Source organism: Sminthopsis crassicaudata, chromosome 3 (assembly GCF_048593235.1).
Source record: "Sminthopsis crassicaudata isolate SCR6 chromosome 3, ASM4859323v1, whole genome shotgun sequence".
NCBI lineage: Eukaryota > Metazoa > Chordata > Mammalia > Dasyuromorphia > Dasyuridae > Sminthopsis > Sminthopsis crassicaudata.
The window spans coordinates 302,190,630-302,215,395 of record NC_133619.1 but is presented as its reverse complement, the minus strand read 5'-3'; the positions used below and the strand labels follow the sequence as shown (position 1 = coordinate 302,215,395).

Here is a 24,766-nt window from a genome sequence, read left to right as displayed (position 1 = left end):
GGATAAATCCTTCCAGGAAATGGATTCTCCATCTCTTTGTCTTTCCACATAAGCTCTCTATCCCTCATGCTTGAAACATATTCTCATCCTTATCTGGTCTCTTGGAATCCCTAGCTCCCTAAATACTTAATAAATGTTTGCTTGATGGATTAATTCAAATCTTTCCAGGCATCTGGAAAACTAAAGATTTTTCCAACTTCCTCCCAAGTTATTTATTTTGAATACATTTTGTATTTATTCACTTATTTACAAGGCCCTTGAAGGCAGGCAGGAATTACTTTATTGCCTTTGGATCCCTAGTACCTAAAACTTAGTAGATAATTAATAAATGCTTGCTGACTAATTGATTATATCTAGGAGAAATAGTCAGAGGATTCAAATTACAAACTAACTTTTACTACAGGCAGTAGAGTAGAATGGGAAGATCAACTAGCTATGTGATTTCATGTAAACTCCACATTGTCTCTGGACCTCAATTTCTCCATCTTTCAATTAAGCCATTTAGGCTACATGGGCTCCAAAGTCCCTTCCAAGTCTAAAATTGTACAAGAAGAATGGTGGTGGTGGTAGTCTTTGTATATATATGTCTAAATATATGTGTAATATAAATATGCATATTTATGTATGTACAAATAGACATATATATATATATATGTATATATATATATATATATATATATATATATATATATATATATATATATATATACATATATATATATAAATAAATTTTGAGGTAGCTTAACTGAGTGCACTAGAACACTGGTTCTGGAATCAGGAAGACATAAATTCAAATCCAGCCTCAGACACTAACTAGCTGGGTGATCCTGGGCATATCATTTGATTTCTGTTTGCTTCAATTTCCTCATCTGTAAGATGGGGACAAGAGCACTTGCCTCCCAGGGTGGTTGTATGGATCAAATCAGATAACAATTGTAAAATACTTGGCACACAGTAGGTGGCTGTATTCTGATGCTGTTCAGTCATATCTGACTCTTCATGATCCCAACTGGGATTTTCTTGGCAAAAATACTGCAGTGGTTTGCCAACTCTTTTTCCAACTTGTTTTACAGATGAGAAAACTGAAGCAAACTGCATTAAATGATAAGCCTAGAGTCACACAACTAGTAAGTCTCTGGGGTCAGATCTGAACTCAAGAAAATGAGTCTTCTGACTCCAGGCCTAATTTTATCCACTGCATCACCTGGCTGCCCTAGCATAAATGTTAGCTATTACTTTTATTGTGGGTGGGAAGCAAGATAGCTTAGTGGAAAAAGAACTAAGAATCAGAAACTCTTCTTCCTGAGTTCAAATCTGGCCCCAGGCACTTACTAACTGTGTGACCCTGAGCTGTTTGCCTCAATTTTCTCATCAGTAAATGTGAAAAGAGCTAGAGAAAGAAATGGCAAATGATTCCGGTATCTTTGCTAAGAAAATCCCTAATGGGATCAAAGAAGTGTTGGACATGACTGCAAAATGACCAAAAATTTACCAACTGCTCTGCTAGAAACTTAGAGGAAATAGTTATTGTCTTCAGAAATATTATATTTCTATCAGGGTTTCATATAATTCCAAATACACAAATTAAGCTCCACTTCCAGACTATTCCTCCTTCTTCATTTGCCTTATCCATACCCAAATGCCTTGTTCACATGGAAGGGAAACAGTTAAAAAACTAGTTCATTAGATTAGTAGTCACCCATTTGTAGTATTTCTCAATGATCTCAATGATGACACGCTCTTAAATAGAGAAGACATTAAACAGACACAGACACAGACACACACTCTATTGGCAGACACCAAAAAAAGAAAAAAGTGTTACTGTTCTGAGACATCATGCTGACCAAGCCAAATGAATCCAACTCATGACATTATGGCTGTGGTATGCTATTGCTGCTATAATTTTTTTTTAAAACCTTTGACTGTCAAAGGAAGAAATAAAGGAAACAAGAATACATACAAAGAAAAAGACTCTTCACAGTTATTTTTATAAGTAAGCCTAAAAATGTCACTAAATATGGCCTAGGTTTGTTGAAGAAAGAATGGGGACAATAAAGAAATAGACATCTTAAGAATAGCTATTAATTGCTTATCTTGGGATCTTACATTCAGAGCAGGAAGGGATTTCAGAGTCTAAACCTTTTTATTTTAGGCAAGAGAAAACTTAGAGGTTAAGTGACTTCCCTGGAGTCACAGAGAGATAAAGTTAACAAACTCAGGCTGTAAACCCAAGTCTCTAACTTCAAATCAAATACCCTTTTCATTGAATCCCATAACCTCAAGAGTTTAATGAAAAAATGTGAATCAATGTTCAACAAATGGGCTTGAAACTTGGGAATTATTTCACAATCTACTCAGCTACTGTCCATTCAAAATGCTAACATTAGTAATTACATCTTATAAAATAACTACTACAAAATATACTGGGAGAGATCCATAACCACAGACCAACAAATTTCCACCATAAGACTGGGCATTCTGCAAGTTGATAAAACTAACAATTCAACTAATCTAAGTAGCATGCAACTGGCAGAAAAATTAAAGCAAATAATAGATAGAGAAATAAAATCCTACCCATGATTATGGGATTGTCATTATAAACCTAATAGATATCTTAAAGATCTATAAATTCATTAGCCTTGAAAATACTGGCTTGCCCCTAGAAAGGTCCTATCCCAATTATAAATTACTATAATGGAATCATTTAATAGAACCCATGCTACTATAATGAATTTTGTTGTTGTAAGGTTGTTTTCCAAATGAGTTCAACTCTTCATGATCCCACTTGGGATTTTCTTGGAGTAGTTTGCCAATTCCTTCTGTAATTCATTTTACAGATGAGGAAACTGAGGCAGAGTTAAGTGACTTCCCCAGAGTCAGATAACTAGTTAAGTGTCCGAGGCCACATTTGAACACAAGTTTTCCTAAATTGAAGAAGATACCCTGTTATGAGTTATCAATGTAACAATAACATTCATAGAGAGGCTTTCAAAAGACAAGCAAAATGAAAAATAGTTAGCACATAGTAGGAATTCAATAAGTATTTGTTGAATGGAGGAAATAGCAGCCAGATTCCACATCCTACTATATCCCTGGGAACATTCCCAGTTTTAAAACCAGGCAACTGAATGGGTCCTTGCCCATGTTTTAAACAGTGGTTTGAAACAGATATATGAGACCATATGGAGACACATTCTCATCATTACTGGATTTTTTAGGGTCTGGAGAAAAGGAAATGAGAGGCCAAAAGTTGGATCTGCCCTATTTGGCAAAGAATCATTTACAGACATGGCCTTTCTATGTCAGGCAGTGAAAGACTAGCTTTATTGCTGATAGAAACATTTAATTAATGACTAACCCTGTGATCAACAGCTTGTGCAAAACTTCATCAGAATGAAGCAACATGTCTCTTCTCATTAGGGACCTATAAGAATGGAAGACAGCAAAAACTAAAAGATTTTCCAGAGAAAGATTGAATTTCCCCCCGCATTAATAGTTCATCAAATCAATACTATATTTATATACTACAGCATTAAATACTTTAAAAGTCAAGGCTCAACAAAGCCCTAGTGTTGGGCTATCATGGCATCAAGTATGATCAGTGTAATCTTTCCTGGAAGTTGGCTTTTTTATTATTATAAGATGAAAAGAAGTCCATAGTACTAGAAAATACCATTCAATGAGGGTAACCTCAGAAAACCAGAACACCTGAGAGGTGCAGAGGCGTAGGGAATGATGTAGAGGAAGAGGACATTCTAAATCAACTCAACTGCTACAGACTTGGGTTTTTGCCAGGAGGGGAGGATGAGGAAGAAACATTATTAAGGCTCACAAGCCTCATATACAAATATTCATGAATTCATTTGTTAAATTCATTAAACATTCACTATGTGTAGTTCAATAAGCATTATGGGTTACTCAAAGAATAAATACAAAGCAATAAGAAGTACTAAGTAGATCTACTAGAGATAGAGATAGATTTAGAAAAAGAAGAGATTATTTCTAGCTTCAGAGATTAGGGAAGACTGCATAGGGATGGCATTTAAGTTGGATGGGTAAAAATTGTCTTCCAAGCAGACTATCCCAGGGTCACAAAAAAGTTTGAAAGTTTATGATAACAGCTGGCTAATAACAACAATAATAGCTAGGATTTATATATTAAAGTCTTTCTTTTCCTTACATTATTTATTTATTTTTTTAATTTATGGGATAAAACAAACATTTCCATAACATAGTATAATTTTAAAACGTTATACATGAAACTGCAAATTATTATATGCAACTTGCTAGTATTCCTTTTAAAATACATAATAAAATTATCATGTAATTTTCTTTTTTTTTTCTTTTGCAAAATGCTTTACAAATATTATCTCATGTAATCATTAACAACCCTGTGAAGTAGATGCTACTATTTTTATTTTTTTATTTTTTGCTAAGGCAATTGGGGATAAGTTACTTGCCCAGGTTCACAGACTCAGTTAGTATGAAATGTCTGCGGCCACATTTGAACTCAGGTCCCCCTGACTTTAGGGCTGGTGCTCTAACCACATCAACTAGCTGCCCTGCTATTATTAATTTTTTTATCCTAATTTTACAGATGAGGAACCATGCAAACAAGGAATGTGACTTAATTAATATCACAAAGCATCAGAGGCAAGATCTGAACTCCAGGTCTGGCACTCACTCCATCTTGCGCCTCCTAGCTACCTCCAGTTGATCAAATACTTATTAAGCACCTACTATGTGCCACACAATGTATGAAATGCTGAGAATAAAATTCACAAAGTTGAGATTACAAATATGATGAAGGAAACACTCCATACTGGCAAAGAGCTTACATTCTACTGAGGAAAAAAAAAAAAAGATATTCATGAGTATGTGTACATATACACAATATGTATAAGCATACATAGACATATATACACACATACACATATGCATTCATATGTACATATGTAAACACATATAATATGTGTACATATTTACATACATACACATAAAACATATGTTCGTATATACATAAATAACATATGCCCCTCATATATATACAAACATACATGCATACATATATATAAGCAAACATATGCATATAAATGTATTCATATATACATCTATAGTATACACTTTATATGTAGATACCTATATATATGAACATATACATATATAAAATACACCCTTTAAATTTATACACACAGTAGATACAATACATTTTATATTATATTTAAGTTATATTATGTGAGCATATATTAAAGATAATAAGTACAGCAAGTAGAATGTAAATACATGTTGGTTTAAAAAGGTCAGAAGCAGTTGAAGACATCAGGAAAGTTTTGTGACTAAATTGTTTCTTGAAGGAACATAAAAGCTTAGGCTTTATTTTGTAGGTAAGGGAAAGCTTGACAGCTCAGGCATTATGTTGGTCAGAAGTGCTTGGCTTCTTCTTTGACTTTTTAAAGAAAGTGCCCCAAGTCCCCTTCAGAATCTCTCAGTGACACTTCTCTTGATGCCCATCTGAAGTTTGAATGCAAAGATCTATAGTAATATATGTTGAGCCTCCCCCCTTGTTATATTTTTTCCCTGAAAAAAAATTAATCTAGACCCTAAAAATGAATTTCTTTCTAATTAGAAGGTAGTTTGTTGGGTTGTATTTTAAATACAAAACTAGTATAGTTCTGCCATGTAGGGTATTTTTCTTTTTTGCTGTACTACTGCAGGATCTCACACAAAGCTATGACTAGGGAAGTATTGAGATTTCATTATTTTGTAGCTACATCACTATTTGCCCTCAATGGTAGAAGAGGTTTGTCCAGTTGGAAATTTAGGAGAAATTAGAGAAGGGAAGGAGTTGTTTGGAGAATTTCAGATTCCTTTCCTTAAGTTTATGCAGTGTAATAAGACTGAAAGATTACTATGACTTGAAATTAGGGAAGATCTGAATTCAAATATTGCCTCTGATATCAAATAAATGATTGTGGTGAGGTCACTTATGCTCTGGGTCTTCATATGTCACCTGTAAAATGGGATAATAACAACTAAACCATCTCATGAAGCTGCTATCAAGCTCAAATAAGATAGTGGTGTGTAACAGAAGGCAACATATCAAGTTAAAAGCACAATTGTAGGCATCAGTTATTACTACTTTCTGTTAGTCTCTTCCTCTGAAAGGACCACAATAATGTTACTTTGGGAACATTTCCATAAATGGCTCAAAAGTTCTTTTACATAGTAATTACCTTAGCATCCCTTTTCTGAGCTAACCTTTCTAAAAACCGTCCAAAACACTACAGTTCCCACAGAATGAAAACAATATAAAGACACTTAGCTGAAAACAATGTAAAGACATTTAGAAGCATGCCAACTGTTTCATATGAATGACATACTATATAATTGGTTAACACTTGTAGCCTTACTACTTCCAGAAGGAAATAAATGTGTGTACATACCTCCGGGGAGTCTTTAAATATGTAAAGGGAAAGACACACAGAAATATATAATTTGTAAAACAAGAATAATTATGGTTAACAACAAAGAGTTTTCAAAATGACAGATATAATTTTTTTTTTAGGAAAAGTAAGCAATCAGTATTGCATATAATTACAGTGATAAACCACAATAAGTTATATAAGTTCTGAGTTATAATAGAAAGGCTAAAGGGAGGCTGTAACAAGACACTTCTGGATCTAACCACCTCACATTTATGTCTATAAAACCAGCTTCCAAGGCCTGTTTTTACTGGAAAGGTTTCAGCAAATGTTCTTTAGTCCTATGGGGTCAGTAATTGGACATGCTTGTGAATACTGTGACTAAGTGATGTTAACTACTTTTGTCTGAAATATAAGCATATTCTTAAATATATGTATACAAATAAAGATAAAGAGATAGATAAAAATCTTATTTTAAAAATTAATTAAAACAAATGGTTCCTTTATTCACATGCTTCTCTCTTACAGGCATTTTATTCTACTTGTCAGTTTTGCACAGCTAGGTACTTTAAAAGTAAAATAAAAAGTACATAATATTGGTTATACTTCATTTAAATTTCTGAACATCAGTGGGATGGGGAGGGGGAAGAAATCGCTTTTAACAATCTTTTAATCTTTCTATATCAAAGTACCTCTTGACCAACCATTGGAAAAATACATATTTTGAATCTTTTTTTTTTCAGAAGCAGTGATATATTTTTATATATCACTTTATTTAAACTAATTTAAATCACATACTTGGCTTAAGGTTCCTTCTGACCAATGGCACAGCTCAGTTTAGTAGAAGCACAGACTATGACCATGAAATAGAGCATGTCTAATTAATAATATTCTACACATAACGCTTATCTCTTTCAAATCTAGATCCTCAAAGCCTAAAAGATTAGATATTTGGCACAAATCAAAACTCTAGAAAATACCTTTGTTATATGGAGTAGTATAGTTTAAAAGATCAGCTGCAGGAAATACATAATTACCAAGGATATTCTATTGTTTACTCTTTGCTACCTCTTAGCTTATTTTAGGTAGGCTGATCCCTAGAAAAAAAATTTGGGAAAATCTAATGAGGCTTTTGCTCCTCTGAAAATAATCTTTGAGAACAGAGGGTCATTTCTGAAACGCAATGAAGCATCACAAATAGAAATGTAAATGTGCATAATAATTACTAAAGACTAAGGAAATTACAATCATATTAAAATTTGTGAAGAAACTCTACTCCATACTCACAAACTATATCCATTTAGCCATCTTTTGAAGTCTGGCTAGGCAATTAAAGCTACTTGCTACTACTTTAAAAAAAAAAATCTAGTTCCTTCCAATCTTAGTTCAGAAGCATCTCTTTATATATAAAGTCAGTATAAATGTTGATCCAAAGAGCAAGCAAACACATTCACAGAAACCTGAGACTGCTTCCTGTTCCCTTTTCCCATGTTGTCTCTATAGTCCTAAGACTTCAGATGTGTAGCAAAGATAGCCCTTTTTAAGCAGGAACTATGATGATTTTGAGCAGCTAGGTGTCCCAGAGGATAGAGTTCTGAGCCTGGAAGAAATTTGAATGGGACCTTCAGAGTCTTACTAGCTATGTGATCCTGGGCAAGTCATTTAACCCAGTTTGTCTCCATTTCCTCATATGTGAAATGAGTAAACTACTCCAGTATTCTGGCAAAATTACACCATTATATACAGATTTGGAACCAGAAGAATTCCTCATAAGTCATTAAGTCCTAGATTTTATTTTTATAGACTAGGAAACTGAGACACAAAAGAGAACAAATACCTGTTTTAAATTCACAGTTAAGTAGCAGATCAAGAAACCAGGTCGTCTAAAATCTAAACTTCCCACTCATTATAAAACCTAAGTAAAAATGTTTAAATTAAGCCCTCACATGGCTGTCTCCAAGCTATTTTAGAACAAATATTATCTTCCTTATTCAAATACTCTCTTCCCTCAGCATTCTTTGAAAACCAAAATTATTATCAAGGAAGAGCACCAAGCAAGCTCCTAAATTTGTTAACAAGGTTTTCCTCCCCTCCAAAATTTAAAGAATCCATAAAATTATAGAATTTTAGATGAAAAGTTCCTTGAAAAGCTACCAAGTTGAACTCCATCATTTATATAACCCCAAATATGTGCCAGATGAATAACTATGACTAGAAAAGATTGCATGATTATCAATGCTGAAAAATTACCCATGCATATATCTTGTAAATGAAAAGCTATAATAAAAAAGAAAAGATTGCATGAAAACATGCATGATTTGAAGCTAGGTATTCTTGATTCAAAATCCAGCATTCTATTTACCAATACCATATTGTCTCCCAGATAATATCCTTTAGCCAATGATGGTGATTTACAAAATTATAGAATGATTCACTATTACCAACAATCCACTAGGGCAAAAGTAGTAAAACAGAATGTGCTTTGTGTTTTTCAGAGTTAAAAAGCTAATAGACCAAGAAACAGCCTACCACAAAGAAAGAGAACAAGAGAACAAGAAGAAAGTCACAGCACTCAAGGAGGAGCTGACCAAACTGAAATCATTTGCTTTGATGGTTGTGGATGAACAACAGAGACTCACTGAACAGCTCACCCTGCAGAGTCAGAAAATCCAAGACTTGACCACAACTGCTGAGCAAGCACACAAGAATCTAGCTGTTGCTGAAGCCAAAGCTCAGGAAGAAGAGCACAAGGTGAGCAGGCTAGAAAGAGAATTGCAAAGACAAACAAAAGAGTTTCAGGAGAACCAGGAAGAAATAATGGCCAAACTCACTAATGAAGACAGTCAAAATCGGCAGCTCCGACTAAAACTGGCAGCACTCAGCCGCCAAATTGATGAGTTGGAAGAGACAAACAGGTCTTTAAGGAAAGCAGAAGAAGAATTACAAGAAATAAGAGAAAAGATCAACAAGGGAGAAGGTGGTAATTCCAATATCCTGGCAGAAGTGGAAGAACTGAGAAAAAGAGTATTAGAGATGGAAGGCAAAGATGAAGAACTTATAAAAATGGAAGAGCAGTGCCGCGATCTCCACCAGAGACTGGAAAAGGAGACATCACAGAGTAAGGACTTTAAAGTGGAGGTTGATAAACTCAACAAAAGGATCATGGATTTGGAAAAACTGGAAGATGCCTTTGGGAAAAGCAAGCAGGAATGTCATGCTCTGAAATGCAATCTGGAAAAAGAGAAGATGACAACAAAGCAATTGTCTCAAGAACTAGATGGTTTAAAAGTTAGAATCAAAGAGTTAGAAACAATTGAGAATAAGCTAGAGAAGACAGAATTTACCCTAAAAGAGGATTTAACTAAATTGAAAACATTGACAGTGATGCTGGTTGATGAAAGGAAAACAATGAGTGAAAAAATGAAGCAAACAGAAGATAAGCTACAAGCTGTTACATCTCAGCTTCAAATAGAACAAAGTAAAGTGACATTGGTTACCGAAAAGTTAATTGAGGAAAGCAAAAGAGCGTTAAAATCCAATACAGATATAGAGGAAAAGATGTACAGTATGACCAAAGAGAGGGATGAACTGAAGATCAAGCTTAAAGCAGAAGAAGAGAAAGGAAATGATCTTTTGTCAAAAGTTAACATTCTGAAAAAGAGACTCCAATCACTAGAAGCTATTGAGAAAGATTTTCTCAAAAACAAATCAAAACAAGAGATGGGTAAGTCAACAATAGCTGTACACCAAGAAAACAATAAGATTAAAGAGCTTTCTCAAGAGGTGGAGAGACTGAAACATAAATTAAAAGACATGAAAGCTATTGAAGATGATCTCATGAAAACTGAAGATGAATATGAGTCTCTTGAGCGACGCTACACTAATGAAAGAGAGAAAGCTAAATTTTTATCGGAGGAACTTGAGGATGTTAAAATGGAACTTGCTAGGTACAAGTTAGCAGAAAAGACGGAGTCCAGTCAGGAACAGTGGCTTTTCAAAAGGCTTAAAGAGGAAGAAGCCAAATCTGGTCACCTCTCAAGAGAGGTAGATGCATTAAAGGAAAAAATTCATGAATATATGGCAACTGAAGACTTAATATGTCATTTACAGGGTGACCATACAATTCTACAAAAGAAACTCAATCAACAAGAAAACCGAAATAGGGACTTAGGAAGAGAGATTGAAAGTCTCACTAAAGAATTGGAGAGGTATCGACATTTCAGTAAGAATCTCCGACCCAATCTTAATGGAAGAAGAACTTCTGACCTTCAAGTATTTTCTAAAGAAGTCCAAACTGACCCAGCAGACAATGAACCACCTGATTATAAAAGTCTCATTCCTTTGGATCGAGCTGTAATTAATGGTCAGTTATATGAGGAAAGTGATAATGAGGATGATGATCCTAATGATGAGTCAACAGTGTCCTTCAAATGTAACTCATCTACTGCACATCCAGTCAACAGAAAGTTATGGATACCCTGGATGAAATCCAAAGAAGGTCATCCTCAAAATGGAAAAATACCAGCCAAACAGAATGGGAGTTATGTGCAGCCTGGGGATCTGGTCCTAAGCCACACACCTGGTCAACCTCTTCACATAAAGGTTACTCCAGACCATGGGCAAAATACAGCCACTCTTGAAATCACAAGTCCTACTACAGAAAGTCCTCACTCTTATACAAGTACTGCAGTGATACCCAACTGTGGTACCCCAAAGCAAAGAATAACCATTATTCAAAATGCCTCCATAACTCCAGTAAAGTCAAAATCCTCAATGGATAGCCCCATAAACTTAGAGCAAGGCACATCCCCTATTGCCATGGCTGCCCTTGCCAGAGCACCAACGCCAGAATCCTGTGGCTCTCTAACTCCTGAAAGGACAATGTCTCCCATTCATGTTTTGGCTGTGACTGGCTCAACAGGTTCCCCAGAACAGGGACGGTCACCAGAGCCAGTGGAGGTAGGGGCCAAGCATGCTGTCTTCAGAGTTTCCCCAGAGAGACAATCAACGTGGCAGTTTCAAAGGTCAAACAGCAATGGTTCAAGTGTGATAACTACTGAGGATAATAAAATCCACATCCACTTAGGAAGCCCTTATATGCAAGCTGTGGCCAGTCCTGTGAGGCCTGCCAGTCCTTCAACTCCACCACAAGATACCCGAACTCCAGCCCTAATTAATGGAATAGCGGGCAAAGCAACAAATAAAGTCACCAGCAGTATTACTATCACACCAACGACTACTCCTCTCTCTCGACAATCACAAATTACAGTAAGTAATATATATAACTGACCCCCTCATCATCATCATCATCCACACTGACATTCTTACAAGGAACTTACCCTCCCCTTTCTTCTTACCTCTCTCTCAAAAAAAAAAAAAAAAAAAAAAAAAAAAAAAGGCGGAACTTTTACTTGGGAGAGATTTGTGCATGAACTGTACAAGAATATATAAAACTAACTAAGTTTTTGCCTGCATAGTCATATCAAGTGTGCACTTACTGTATATCATTTGTTTGTTTTTTTCATTTACCTATCTGTATGGGAAATATTTAGTCTGCACTTGTATAAATGCATCTTTATGTATTTCATTTTCCATAACTCACATTAATTTTGACTGCAATTTGTCTTGATGAAATACTTTAACCTTATAAAACAGTAAATAATTTTGTTATTTTTACCATTGCTTGCTGGATTTTCTTTTGGTCATCTTGTGTGATATTTTTGCATGTACAATAGAATTTTATTTTATGTCTAAAGTATCTATTAATTCTACCCTTAAAACAAGACGTATTACTGATCTATATTTTTGAATATCCACATTAAAAGAATGGGATGAATGGCACAAATAATCCAAAGAACAGATTGTCTAAAATATATTTTCAGAATTATTTTATATAAGCTATTGTTTAAGTTAGTTTGCATCCTCTGAGCCCTAAAAGAGAATAGGAAACACTAGCTTTGAAATACAGGTCTGTAGCCAGTCTAAAATTAAATTTTTTTTAGGGATGACAGAGCTTTTATTATTTTTCTATGTCTCATCCAAAACTATAAAAAGAAAAAAATCCAACCCCTACTGTCAACTATTATCATGTAATAAGCTCTGTGCTAACAGTCACTCAACCAGTTTCAAAGAAAAAATGTAATTCCCTGCTAATTTACTTCACAAAAAACTTGAGGTTTCTCTTCTTGGTACCACACTTTTATAACTAGATTATACTCAAAAGCTTTATATATATATATGACACAAGCTTTTGAGTATAATGAGTTCTTTGGCAAATAAGAACTCATTTGGGGTGAAAAAGAAGGTACCTAGAGTATATATATATATATATATATATATATATATATATATATATATATATACACACACACACACATATATATACATGTATATATATGTATATATGTGTATATATGTATATGTATGTATATGTATATATATGTAAATAACCTGAACTGATTCTTCTTTAGTTACCAACTATACCCTTTGTAATTTATAAGGAACTGATCCATTCAAACTCCTGAAATTTTTTGAACCTGGATTATGGGATTTATTGATTATATTAAATCCATTCAATCCAAAAACAAAACAAAACTTTTCAGAGAGAAACATTGTGAGTTCCTGAATTAGACTGAGTTCCAAGACAAATCAGCCCGTTACACCTTCCCTTTTCCAACTCTAAAACCATTTATTAATTCAATGAGATCTCAGTTTTCATACAGTTCCAAATTTATTATAGTTCATTTCACCACTCTTAATTGAGAGATATTAAAAATAAAACCAATCTTCCTCCTTTCATAAGCATCCTCTGCTTTTTCTGTATAATCAATTATTAAAGGACCATAAAGCTAAGGTTTTGTTGACAGAAACACCTCCATGGTGACAAACTCCAACACCAACTTCACAGGATTGCATCATTATCCAGTGAGTTTGGCAAAAATCAGAGTCTGTCGATGTAGGGAAAACCTTGTGTTTAGACACATTTATCTTGGGAACCAGCAATGACCCAGCTAGAAGAAAAGATACCACAAAATACTTAGCAGTTTAAAGGAGTTTTAGTCTTATGAAATTTTAAGCAAAACCTTTAAGAAAAATTACATACAAAGTCTTAGTCCTTAAAAGGTAGGCATTATTTATTAGGATCAACTAAAATCATTTCTCCAGCATCTGATGATCTGAAAATTTCAGAGTGCTTCATTGTCATGTTTCCTAATAAATTATATCTATTTCAACAATAGAGAAGTTAAAAGCCTTGTATTTGAGAGGGATGACTGGTCACAACTCAAATAAGTACTAGAGAGAATGAAGAACATCTGGGCCATAAGCAATATCCATTACTCCATGGAATTAATGTCTACTACAATGTAAAGCTAAATATTACCTTAGACTGAAGGACTGCAGGGTTTTCATCATGATGACATTTATTTGTGCCATGATTCCAAAGCACTAATTGTCTTACTGTCATCCTAGATCAATGAATGCTTCTGTAGCTAGGCACCCCTAGTGTTAAACTCAAATCTGAAGAAAATAGCGTTTTCAAAGGGTTAGTTTCTTTCAGAGATTTCTCTAACAAAAAGTCATTAGACTTATTTTACTTCACAGTTTTAAAATGGGATAAAATTTCAGGAACATTAATAGCTTAATAAACTATACCTAAATCTGTTTTTGTTTTGTTTTCCAATTCCCCTATATTGAATACATAGTGAAGACCTTTCATGACTTATGAAAAATACCTCACTTTTTAAATCTCTAAAAAATTATTTTTTCCCACAAAATCATCTATGTACAGCTAGATCTTGAAGTAATAAAAGTTTAAATCACAGTTCAGACTATTCAAATAATTTCTTACCTCTTAGTTTTTGATTTAGGATAATTTCTCATTTGACAAAAAAATTGTACTTTTGTTATATAAAGGAAAAAGTCATGTGTTAAAAGCTCAAGGACAGAAAATGGCAAAATGGTCCCCCAATCTTAATGTATTCAAGTTATCTTATTTCCTGTTCTCTGCTCCATATTCACTTAAGTAGAACTAAACTTTGTAGTATTTTCCTCTTACATACTACCAATTAACATCTGTTCATAATTTTAAAATACATTAAGTCTGACTCCTGAAAATGTGTGTGTGTGTGTGTGTGTGTGTGTGTGTGTGTGTGTGTGTGTGTGAGTGAGAGAGAGAGTGAGCTGTATATATATATATATATATATAATGATATAAGGATAGAGAAGATAAAAAAGAAAATGAAAACATTCTGGTAAATGAATTATAACAGATTGTTAAATAATTCAGATGTCTTCATTAAATGAAGAAAAGCTTGTAAAATTCCACACCTTTTCTTATATTGTAGGATTTTCTGTGAACATAACAACAAGAAGATGGGGTAGAAATGGGCCATAAAATGAACTTCTCTCCCCATTCTGAGGTCTTTTTGTCCTCCCACCAGGATGGCCACTTCTAAACTTCTAAGGGCTAAAAACATCTTAGCAGGTCAAGCAAAGATGATGATGATGGGTTCTGAAATATCTAGTCACAAAACAAACACAACCATATAAACACAACCATATACTTAGAAGTACATATTTATGGTTAGGTTTTAAAAAGCCATGAAAGAAAAAGAAATTGTATCTTTCTTCACTTGAAAATATATTTCTTTGTATTAGTGCCATATGGAGGATTTCCACCTTCCCTCATCTTTTTATATTTTTTAATAAACATTTATTAAATGCTTATTATATTCCAGGCACTTTGTTAAGCACATGAGATACAAAACAAGGCTTAAGATAGTTTCTGTTCTTAAGAAGTTCCCAGTCTGGAGAGACATGTTAACAATAACAATCATCTGCAAACAAGATATACAGGATAAACTGAGAGTCATCAACAATGGGGGAGAAGGTTACAGCATTGAGGAATAATCAGGAAAGGTTTCCTATGAGGTAGGATTTTAGTTGGGATTTGAAGGAAGTCAAAGAATAGATGAGGGAGAGGGAAAGAATTCCAGGAATGGGGAATAATCAAAAATATATGGAGAAAAGAAATGGAGTGTCTCCTGTGAGGAATGGCAAGGAGCCAGGATCACTTGATTGAAGAGTGAATGAATAAAGTTTAAGAAGATTGCAAAGGGGAAGCAGATTCTAAAAGGCACTGTACAACAAACAGGATGTTATATATGATGCTCAAGATGATGGGGAACTGACATGGTCAGTCCTAAGCTTTAGGAAGATTACTTTGATAGCAATAAGTAGTATATAAACTGTAGGGGGAGAGACTTGAGAGAAGGGATTATAATAGCCCACAGACATGAGGTAATAAGGACCAGCACCAAAGTGTGGTAGGAGCATCAGGTAGGAAAGGAGACATATGGGAGAAGTTTTTGAAACGTAAAATCGATAGAGCAAGATTGGCATTACAGAAGAGATGCAAAAATATGTATGACATGGGGTATAGAAGGTAGCACCAGGAAATATTTACATAGAAAATCAAAACCAGTCAAAGAGGCTTGGGTAGAGTTGACCATATTTTTTCCAAAAAAAAAAAAAAAAAAAAAAAAAAAAAAAAAAGGATCTTAAAAGATGTAAAGGATATTATGGAATTTACTTTTAAAAAGAAATGGCATCTCTTTTTAAAATTTCAGATTTGATTTAGGACAAATTTTAATTTCCGCACAACTCAAAATGTCAGACCCTAACAATCTTTTTGGAGTGATTTGCCAGATTTTATAGCATTCTTCCTTCCCCAAAGTACTGAGAGATATTTAAAATCCAAATTAATTAGGATTTTTTTCCTTAATTTTTATTTACTGATAATTTTATGACAATTCTCAATATTACTTGTGGGAGACAATTTCTGCAGTATAACAAATCCAGGGCATTAATAATCTAAAATCCCAGGGGCAGCTAGGTGGTGCAGAGGATAGAGTAACAGCCCTGAATTCAGGAGGACCCAAGTTCAAATCTGATCTCAGACACTTAACATTTCCTAGCTGTGTGACCCTGGGCAAGTCACTTAACCCCAGCCTGGGGGGGAGGAGGGGGAGAAATCTAAAATCCCACTTCATGTTCCTCTATTTAAAAAAAAAAAAAAAAAAAAAAAAGTTATCTTTTGACTTGGATATGGGAATACTGAAACATCTATCATTTGAATTTAAGAATTACTATACTTAAAATGGGTTGTTGTTGGCTAGTCTTAACTTTGTAAATTCCAGTCCAACGTATATTATAAGTGAAAAGGAGTAGGGCAGTCTCAATTTTACCCTCTAATAGCTACTTGGGACTCCATCACAAAACCACTATGGAGTCTGGCATAGCTAATAATTCTTGCTGTTCTGACACCATGGACTAGAGCTATAAAGAGCCCCAAAGATAAGAATTAAAATTATCAGACAGTTGGGAAAGGACTGAAAATGGTCAACACTTAATACCACTATGCAACATTTTTCCCATGATGTTCCAATGTCCTGACTAAGAGTATTCCTAGAGTCAAATTAATCATTTCTTTTTTATTAAGCTTTAAGATTTATTAAGCATCTACTATGTGGCAGTTACTATGTTAGGCTCTCTAGAGCCTGAATATCTTTCAAACATGGTGGCTAACAAATGCAAATTTAGTTCAAAGAATTAAAAAATTTCAGAACAAGAGGTTCATCATACAGGCATAATCACTGGTGTTTAGTACTTGTTTTCCAACATTAGAATTCCAAAATGGATAATGCTATTCGCTCCTGACCATTATTATTTGCATCTTCAGAGATAGAAACTAAACCATTATCAATCATTTGTGGCTATTAACAAAATTAGTTAGAAAATAGTGTCAAGGATGCCCAAATCAAAGTATTGACTATTGCCACAGGGCAGCTAGCTTTACAGGGTTCCAAAAACTGTATACCCTAATCCTGAGGTGAGTCCTTTCACAAATAAGAATAGAAAGGAAAAGAATAAATCCATTACCCTTTTGGGAGAGGAGGTTGTGCAATAAATGGAAATCTGTACCGTATTAATGGGGTGTCTGTGACATCACCCTTGAAGGGCAGAAATTTTTACCAAGGCAAGATAGTGACTTGGTCAGATTCCTTCTATACAGCTGCATGAGCAAATGCTATGTATGATGCTAGTTCATGGAGAAAAACTTCCACTAAGGAAAGACAGGGAAAATTCATGTTATCAGAAGGGTAAAATTAGGAAGTGTTCAGAGGCTTTTTTAAATGGAATGCCAGTGTTAACAACCCCTACTTTTGTCACTTCATATGATACTGAGTGACCTTGTTAAGCAAATAGGAACACACATTTCTGGGAAATCTAGTAATTCATTACAATCAAAATAATGCCCCAAATCATCTGAAAATGAGGAAGAGGACTGAAAAGGAATTCAAAGCAGAATTCAATCTATTAAAAAATTTGCTACTTTTCTATCTGGTATGGTTTAGATACAATCCTGATTCTATTGAAGAGTCTGTCCTAAATAAGGGAGCAATGTATTTTATTAACTTTAAGTATTATCTAAATTATGGATGTTTAACTTGATGTTCTAGAATGTTTTTTTAATATATATTTTGGAAATTGTATTTTCATTGTAATTGGTTTCCTCTGTTAACATATATTTTATATTATGCACCTAAGAACATTTTTCAGAGAAGGGAATTACAGGCTTTACCTGGCTATCAGTGGGGATCATGAGGGTAAGAATTCCTGATGTAAATCGATTAAACTATTTAATTTTAAAACACAAATTTTAATTTAACTATACCTATGGCCTATGGTATAGTATTCCTGATGAGAGATAGGAAAGGGGGAACCCTGTTTAGTTGGTGCAAGGATAGTCCCATGACAGAGCAGTGTCCCCTGTAAATGAATTTACAGGCCCAAAAAACCAAAGGTAGAAAGACACCAGGGTTAGAGATGGTTGCTGGGCGGGCAGGAATCCTTACAAGAACGGAAGGATACCATGTTTTTGGGGGAAAGGCTCCTGCAAAGAGAGAGCTCCAGTCTGGCTCTTTTATACCTAAAAGAGGCTTGTGAGTGATGCCCCAAGTTCCTGGCAGTCTTTCAGCTAGGGTCAGCGCTGAATAGAAATCAATGGGTTTAAACTGAGGGGGTTGGGAAAACTCAAGTTAGTTCAGATCCAGAGGGGGAAGGGACAGCTCGGTGACCAGGATTTGTAAATTAAAGGTCAGCCATGGGGGGGGGTGTTCTTAAAGGGACCTTAACCCCCATCATTCCCTCTGTCTCAACTTTCTCCTGTGTTGGCATAAACATTTTTCTGAAATGTAAGTCAATGAGATTCTTGTCCCATTTCTGCTTTCACTTTTCCATTATTTTACATATTTTCCTATTTCTTTATAATCCTCAGGATTGTCATTAATTGTATTGTAATATTCCAGAAAGTTATACATCAAAATGCCTATTATCCTATATAAAAAGGGATTCCTCTTTAAGACTTTTTAGACAGAAAAGGAAAGATATTCCAATAAATTATCACACAAATCCTTCTCCCTGTACATGTTTTTTTTTTCTGCATAAAAATCACTATTCAATAAAAATTTTGCAAGCCAGAATAAAATATAAGCAGAGGAAAACATTTTAGAAGCTTGAGGGGAGACAGACACCACCAGGTGTTATATGCACACTTCTACTCTGCCAGATGGAATTAGAATTCAACTTATTCCACTCTTCTGGTCAGTGTGAAACAGAATCCCCTGAGAGAGTCTCCTTTAACTTGGATCCAAGGACCAGTAGGAGTCTTATAGTAAAATAAAGGTTTTTTTTTTTTTTTTTTGTTTTTTTTTTTTTTTAAATGCTTGCTATTTGATGAAGAAGCAGATGATGGCTGGAAGCTCTCATTCTTTCCCCATCCCAAACTCATCCCACACCCCCACATCAAACCTAGAAAAAATTCCACCCACTTTAGGCCAGCTTTTTCAAATTAATTCCCTGTGTCACCTCATGTCCCTAGGCCTGTTTTTCCCATCTATAAAACAAAGATGTTGGACTAAATGACTTCTAAGATCCCTTCCGGTTTGAAAATTTCATGATTTTTGATCCTGTGATGCTGTGTTTCTTGGGAACAGTTTCAAGATACAATTATAAAGCATGTGGCAAAAGTTACCTCCTAAAGGAAAAGGAAGGAATATGGACTTTGTCTCTCACCTTTGCTGACTGAAATAAATCTGATAGAAATGATTTTTAAAATCCTACATACCTTTAAAATTTAAAACCATTTTAAGTCGCAAGTTCCTTCCTGGAACTTCTACTGGACTCTTTCCATTTTTTCAAATTTAATCAAGAATGGAAAAAACAGATTGCCTGCACAATGCCAGGCATCTTATGGACAGTTGAAATTATAGGGTTAGGCAACACATGGTATCCTTCTGGCCATGTAAGGGTTCCTGCCCACCCAGTGGCCACCTCTGGCCCTGGTGTCTTTCTAACTGAACTTTACTTCCAATTTCTACAATAAACCTTTTATTTATCCAAAAAAAAAAAAAAAAAAAAAAAAAAAAAAGAAATTATAGGGCTAAGAATGCTCAGAGAGCTCAGCAAACTAAATAAATAAAGAAACCTAACTGCTTTATAATTTGATAATATGATTGCAAGAAATATTGTTACTTGGGTTATTCAAGGAATTTAACTAAGGAATATCTCAGCAATTACTCCATCAGATTATTAGATGAATGGATGTTATCAAATGCTACTCTGATCTGAACTCTGGCATTAAAGGCTCCCCTCTTGGGTAAAATATTGCTCTTCCAAAAAACTTATTTTTAAAATCATAAAACTGATTGAGATTTTGTGATCCCCTTAAAGTAATATTTTGAAGATTGAAATGTATTTCTTAACATGAGTTTTTCTTTCAACAATCCAAATGTCCCTGTTGTAGTATTCTTTTCAGACTAAAAGACTTAGAGGTTTGTTTGTTTTTAACTTTAAGAAAATCCTACCAATTATACAAAAATCCTACCAATTCACATATATTTACATTAAGGTAACTAATGATACTGTAAAGTGGCCACACAACTACAATATCATAAGAACACATTTTCTCTTTTCCATTTATTCCTTCCCTTTCTTTATAGATCTCCATCATTCTTTATAATTTTGCCCTTCTTAAATCCTGAGTCTCCAATCAGTTGATAGAGACTTATTAAGCGGCTACTATGTGTCTAATACTGTGTTAATTGCTGAGGATTCAAGGAAAGCAAAAGATGGTAATCTCTGTTCTCAAGGTGCTCACAATGTAAAAGGGCAAACAATATGCAGATAATTATTTACAATCAAATTATACATAGAATGAACTGGAAATAATCAGCCAAAGGAATGCACTAAAATTCATGGGGATCCAGAGGGGCTTTCACAAGAGTGTGGGATAACCCTATACTTAATACAACTTCCAAATAAATACTGAATCAAAGCTCCCTTAACAGTTATAAATTTAGTGGTTCTCAAATAAACTTAATTAATTTACAATATATACTTTTTACCAAAGATAATAGAGGAACTGGATCTGCATACTGGCTTCCCATTCTACCATCAGGCTTTGAATATCTAACTTCAGGTGCTAAAAAATGCTACATGTCTTTCCCCCTCCCCCAACAATTACAGTCAACAGAGTGGAGATAAATTATGCCACAAGTAAATGCTTATCTCAAAGGTTAGGCTACAGGGAATAAACATAAGTCATTGACTACATATTTCTCAGTATCATAAATAAAGACATATTGAAAAGACAAGACAATATTGCCATTTTTCTTAAGGTAATTCCCAGTAATATAACTATTCTCCAACACTTTTCCTCTGAAAAAAGTGTCTTTGCTTTCAAAAAGAACCCTTAATGTTTCTATTTTAAGCAGTCCAATAATCAAACTCTTAGTAAAGTTAGCTCAACAGGGAAAAATGTTAATAATAGAAATTAAAGTTAGCTTGTAAATAGCTTCATATCACAATGAAGTTCATAGTACAATATAATATCCATCCAGAGGCCCGACATTTCCCATAAGGATATGGATATGGCATCATGCCTACCAGAGCAAGCTCAGGAAAATGTGTATTAACACAATAGTCTAGTCTTAAAGCCATTTGAATTAAGATCTGTTTCACAAGCTATATTGCAGGAAATGCTACCTGTTTCAAGGAAATCTCTCTATTCAACAATTTTTAGATTTCTCTAGAGAGTAAAGAATACTAGGAGAACAAGAAGATACATAATAATTTTAAGTCAAACCCAGACTTCTCTGATTATGACTCTCAATAAGGTAGGAAAACTGGATTTAAGGAATTGCCTATTCTTGTTCCTATTCCTCTTAAAGAATTTCTCAAGAGAGTGAAAGTTTCTATAATGGCAACACTACCCAGACAGAATGGTAAAGGTGTCAGGCACGTAGCATTTGCTGCAATGAACAGCAAGAACCTTTACATTGTGAGCCAACCCTACAATATTTTCATCCCTAAACAAATAAAAAAGAAAATTATAACTTCATTAATCTCTCTGTGGGTCAGCTGCACTTGTAATAGCTAAAGAAATCTTTCAGAGTTCTAGTAATTAAAAATTAGAATCAGGCTTTGCAGAGATTCATGAGCACTACTGCAGGAGCCTATATAAATGTAGCCTTCTTGTTTTCTGGGGCAAGGAAACATGAAAAAAAGAGAAATAAGAAGAAATAGGGACACCTTACTCTGGAAACCAAAGCTACAGCAAAACTTCACCATTGTGAAAGATGCTTTATTTAGCCCCCTTTCCTGGTGTCCAGCCACCATTCCCATGGTTATTCTTATTCAAAAATCTGGTATTAAGAGAACTGGATGACAAGTTTAGGAACCTAGAGTTCATAATTGGAGCCTGAAAGTACTCCTATTGATGTGAGAGAATAAGATTACTGTAAGTTTAACTGTGAGGTTCGAATTGTGAAGGACTCTAGGAGTTTGAGAAATCTACCTTTATCAGCAGTGCCAGTCACGGCATATGAGGCAGTTACTAAATCATTTTTCTCACAACTGAGCAAACAAAATGGCTGTTACATATTATAATAATAGTTGACATTTATGCAATGATTTATAGCTAGAAAGCATTTTACATACATTATCTCATTTCATCTTCCTAACAATTGTCAGTTTTTCCAAAGACTCTAGAAACCTAGGAAAGTTGGTTTACTTTGTTGGAGTATGTGGGTGGTATAGTGGATAAAGTGCCAGGCCTGGAGTTAGGAACTCATCTAAGTTCAAACTAGTTTTAAGACACTTACCAGCTGTGTGACAAGTAACTTAATCCTATTTGCCTCAGTTTCCTCACCTGCAAAATGAGTTGGGGAAAGAAATGACAAACCCTTCCAGTATTTTTGCCAAGAAAATCACAAATGGGGTCAGTCAGAAAGGACAGAAACACAACAATAACAAATGAGAAATCATTTCAGAAAGTGCTTGGAATATCTTAAAGGATGTTAGAGCTTCTTTGGTCCAAGAGATTATTTTTTCTAATTCCTCAGTGTGCTATGATACTTCTTTAGATCTGCAAAGACCTAAAAAGAAAGATCTGCATTAAGATTTTTTATTTCACTTTTCTTCAGTTAATGATGCAATTGAGAAAAGAAGCCAAGTAGTTGTGGATGAGAGCAATTCAAGTAACGATCAGCAATAAAGGAGGCTAAGTGTTCAGCTTACTTCTGTCCTTCCCTCCCTGCAATTGCACACCAACTCTAGCAACAAATGACATACTGCAGGAAAATGTGGAAATGACTACCTTTTCACCTATGCATTTTGTATCCCCCGTAGTAAGATGAGTTGCTACAGATACAAAGAAAAGACTCAAAGAAAAGCAGAACTGGAGAGATCCTTAGAGAACAATGTTCTTTTTCAGATAAAGGAGAAACATTTAAAAAACAGCAAGTGTTGAAAATAGGTGTTTTCAAATAAACTTTGAAAAATGGACAAGAAAAGCTATTAGGGCAAGTAGAAAACAAAAAGAAACTGCAAAACTGCAAAAGAAACATTATATAAACTAAAGGCATAGCAAAAACTAATGATCAGACATAAAGATTTTCCAGCCTAACGATGGCTATATTAAAAGTCAATGACCTGTTTGTTTTTTACTATATAATTTTAACTTGCCTTAATTGCTCTCTCCCAAAGGAACTAAATAAATGAAACAAAGAATAAATAAGGAAATAAGTAAGAAAAATGATAGAAAAGATGGGAAACTGGAATCGATAAGAAGGAACAGGCAACTTAAAGATACTGAGGAAAAGGAATGCCAGATAGGAAAAGAGAGCAAGGGGCCTTGAAAAAATGTGTATCAAACAATTGGAAAGAAAACCAAAAGGGAGAGGAGAATAGGAAGAAAAAGGTTGTGAAAGAAAAACTCACATGCAATAAAGGACAAAAAGAAATAAAAAGCAAGGAAGGGTTCCAAGTTGTCTAAGGTTAGTACATTTTAAATAAATGCTTTTATATACAATTATATTCCTCTGGCATAAAAAAAAAAAAAAAAAAAAAAAGGAAGGAAATGAATGGATAGAGAAGGGAGTGGACTAATTAGAGTCAGAGTTTACTCTTCTATTGTCCTCTGTCCATAGTTTAATCACAGTAGAAATAGAAATGAGGGGTAACTGGGGTTAGGAGGTAGGCAGATTAGTACATTTCCCTTTTCAGTCAAAGACCCAGAAACCACAAAGACATATTACATCATAATCTAAAAAGACCAAATTACTATAATCTTCACCTCAAAATTGGACCGCCCTAGAGTACAAATCATAACACTCAGGAACAGTGGGAATCTATTTAAAACTAAATGTTCTTTTCAGAAGGTTAATGGGTATGATCTAATTACCTCATAGGTCTTCCAACTAGTTAACATTAGATAAATTATTTTCAATAGGAAAGATTCCTTCTAAAGGATTCTTTTCCTTGCAAAAGGGTCAGACTCTTGAGGACAAAGGCTTATTCTAAAAAGGAATGATAATGTTGAATAAGAGAAAAATATACAAAACAATAGTCTAATCCTTCAGGTTGTTTAGCTTGTCATCTTTTGATTTTTTCCCACCCACCAACAACCTAATAGCAATAATCTTCCAGTTTCCAAAAGGAAGTTTTTTTTTTTTGATAAATTTCCCCCTTTATTACAAGATTTTTTTCTTTATATTATAGCAGTGGTCCTCAAACTTTTAAAACACGGGGCCAGTTCACTGTCCCTCAGACTGTGAGAGAACCCGACTATAGTAAAAACAAAACCTCACACTCTGTCTCCGCCCCTCTGCCCATTTGCTATAACCAGATGGGCCGCATAAACGTCCTCTTGTATTATAGTATACAGGGATATAGTGTATTCCTATATAATACAGGGATATATAAGGATATTATATAGTATA

General features: G+C 34.4%; 2 protein-coding genes across 4 annotated transcripts in view; one reads left to right on the top strand and one right to left on the bottom strand.

Moving 5' to 3' along the window:
• The window catches only part of CMSS1 (cms1 ribosomal small subunit homolog), a 413,202-nt gene that overhangs the window by 374,337 nt on the left and 14,099 nt on the right, over positions 1-24,766 (bottom strand). The gene's annotated exons all lie outside the window — the stretch shown is intronic.
• Positions 1-24,766, top strand: part of FILIP1L (filamin A interacting protein 1 like) — a 241,450-nt gene that overhangs the window by 206,532 nt on the left and 10,152 nt on the right. For 2 of the 3 annotated variants that reach the window (XM_074301002.1, XM_074301004.1), the window contains one exon: positions 8,918-11,690. In XM_074301002.1, the coding sequence (XP_074157103.1) occupies positions 8,918-11,690 (2,773 nt within the window). Of the gene's footprint in view, positions 1-8,917; positions 11,691-14,767; positions 23,138-24,766 lie in introns of those variants that run through there. The other variant, XM_074301003.1, reaches the window with a different exon arrangement.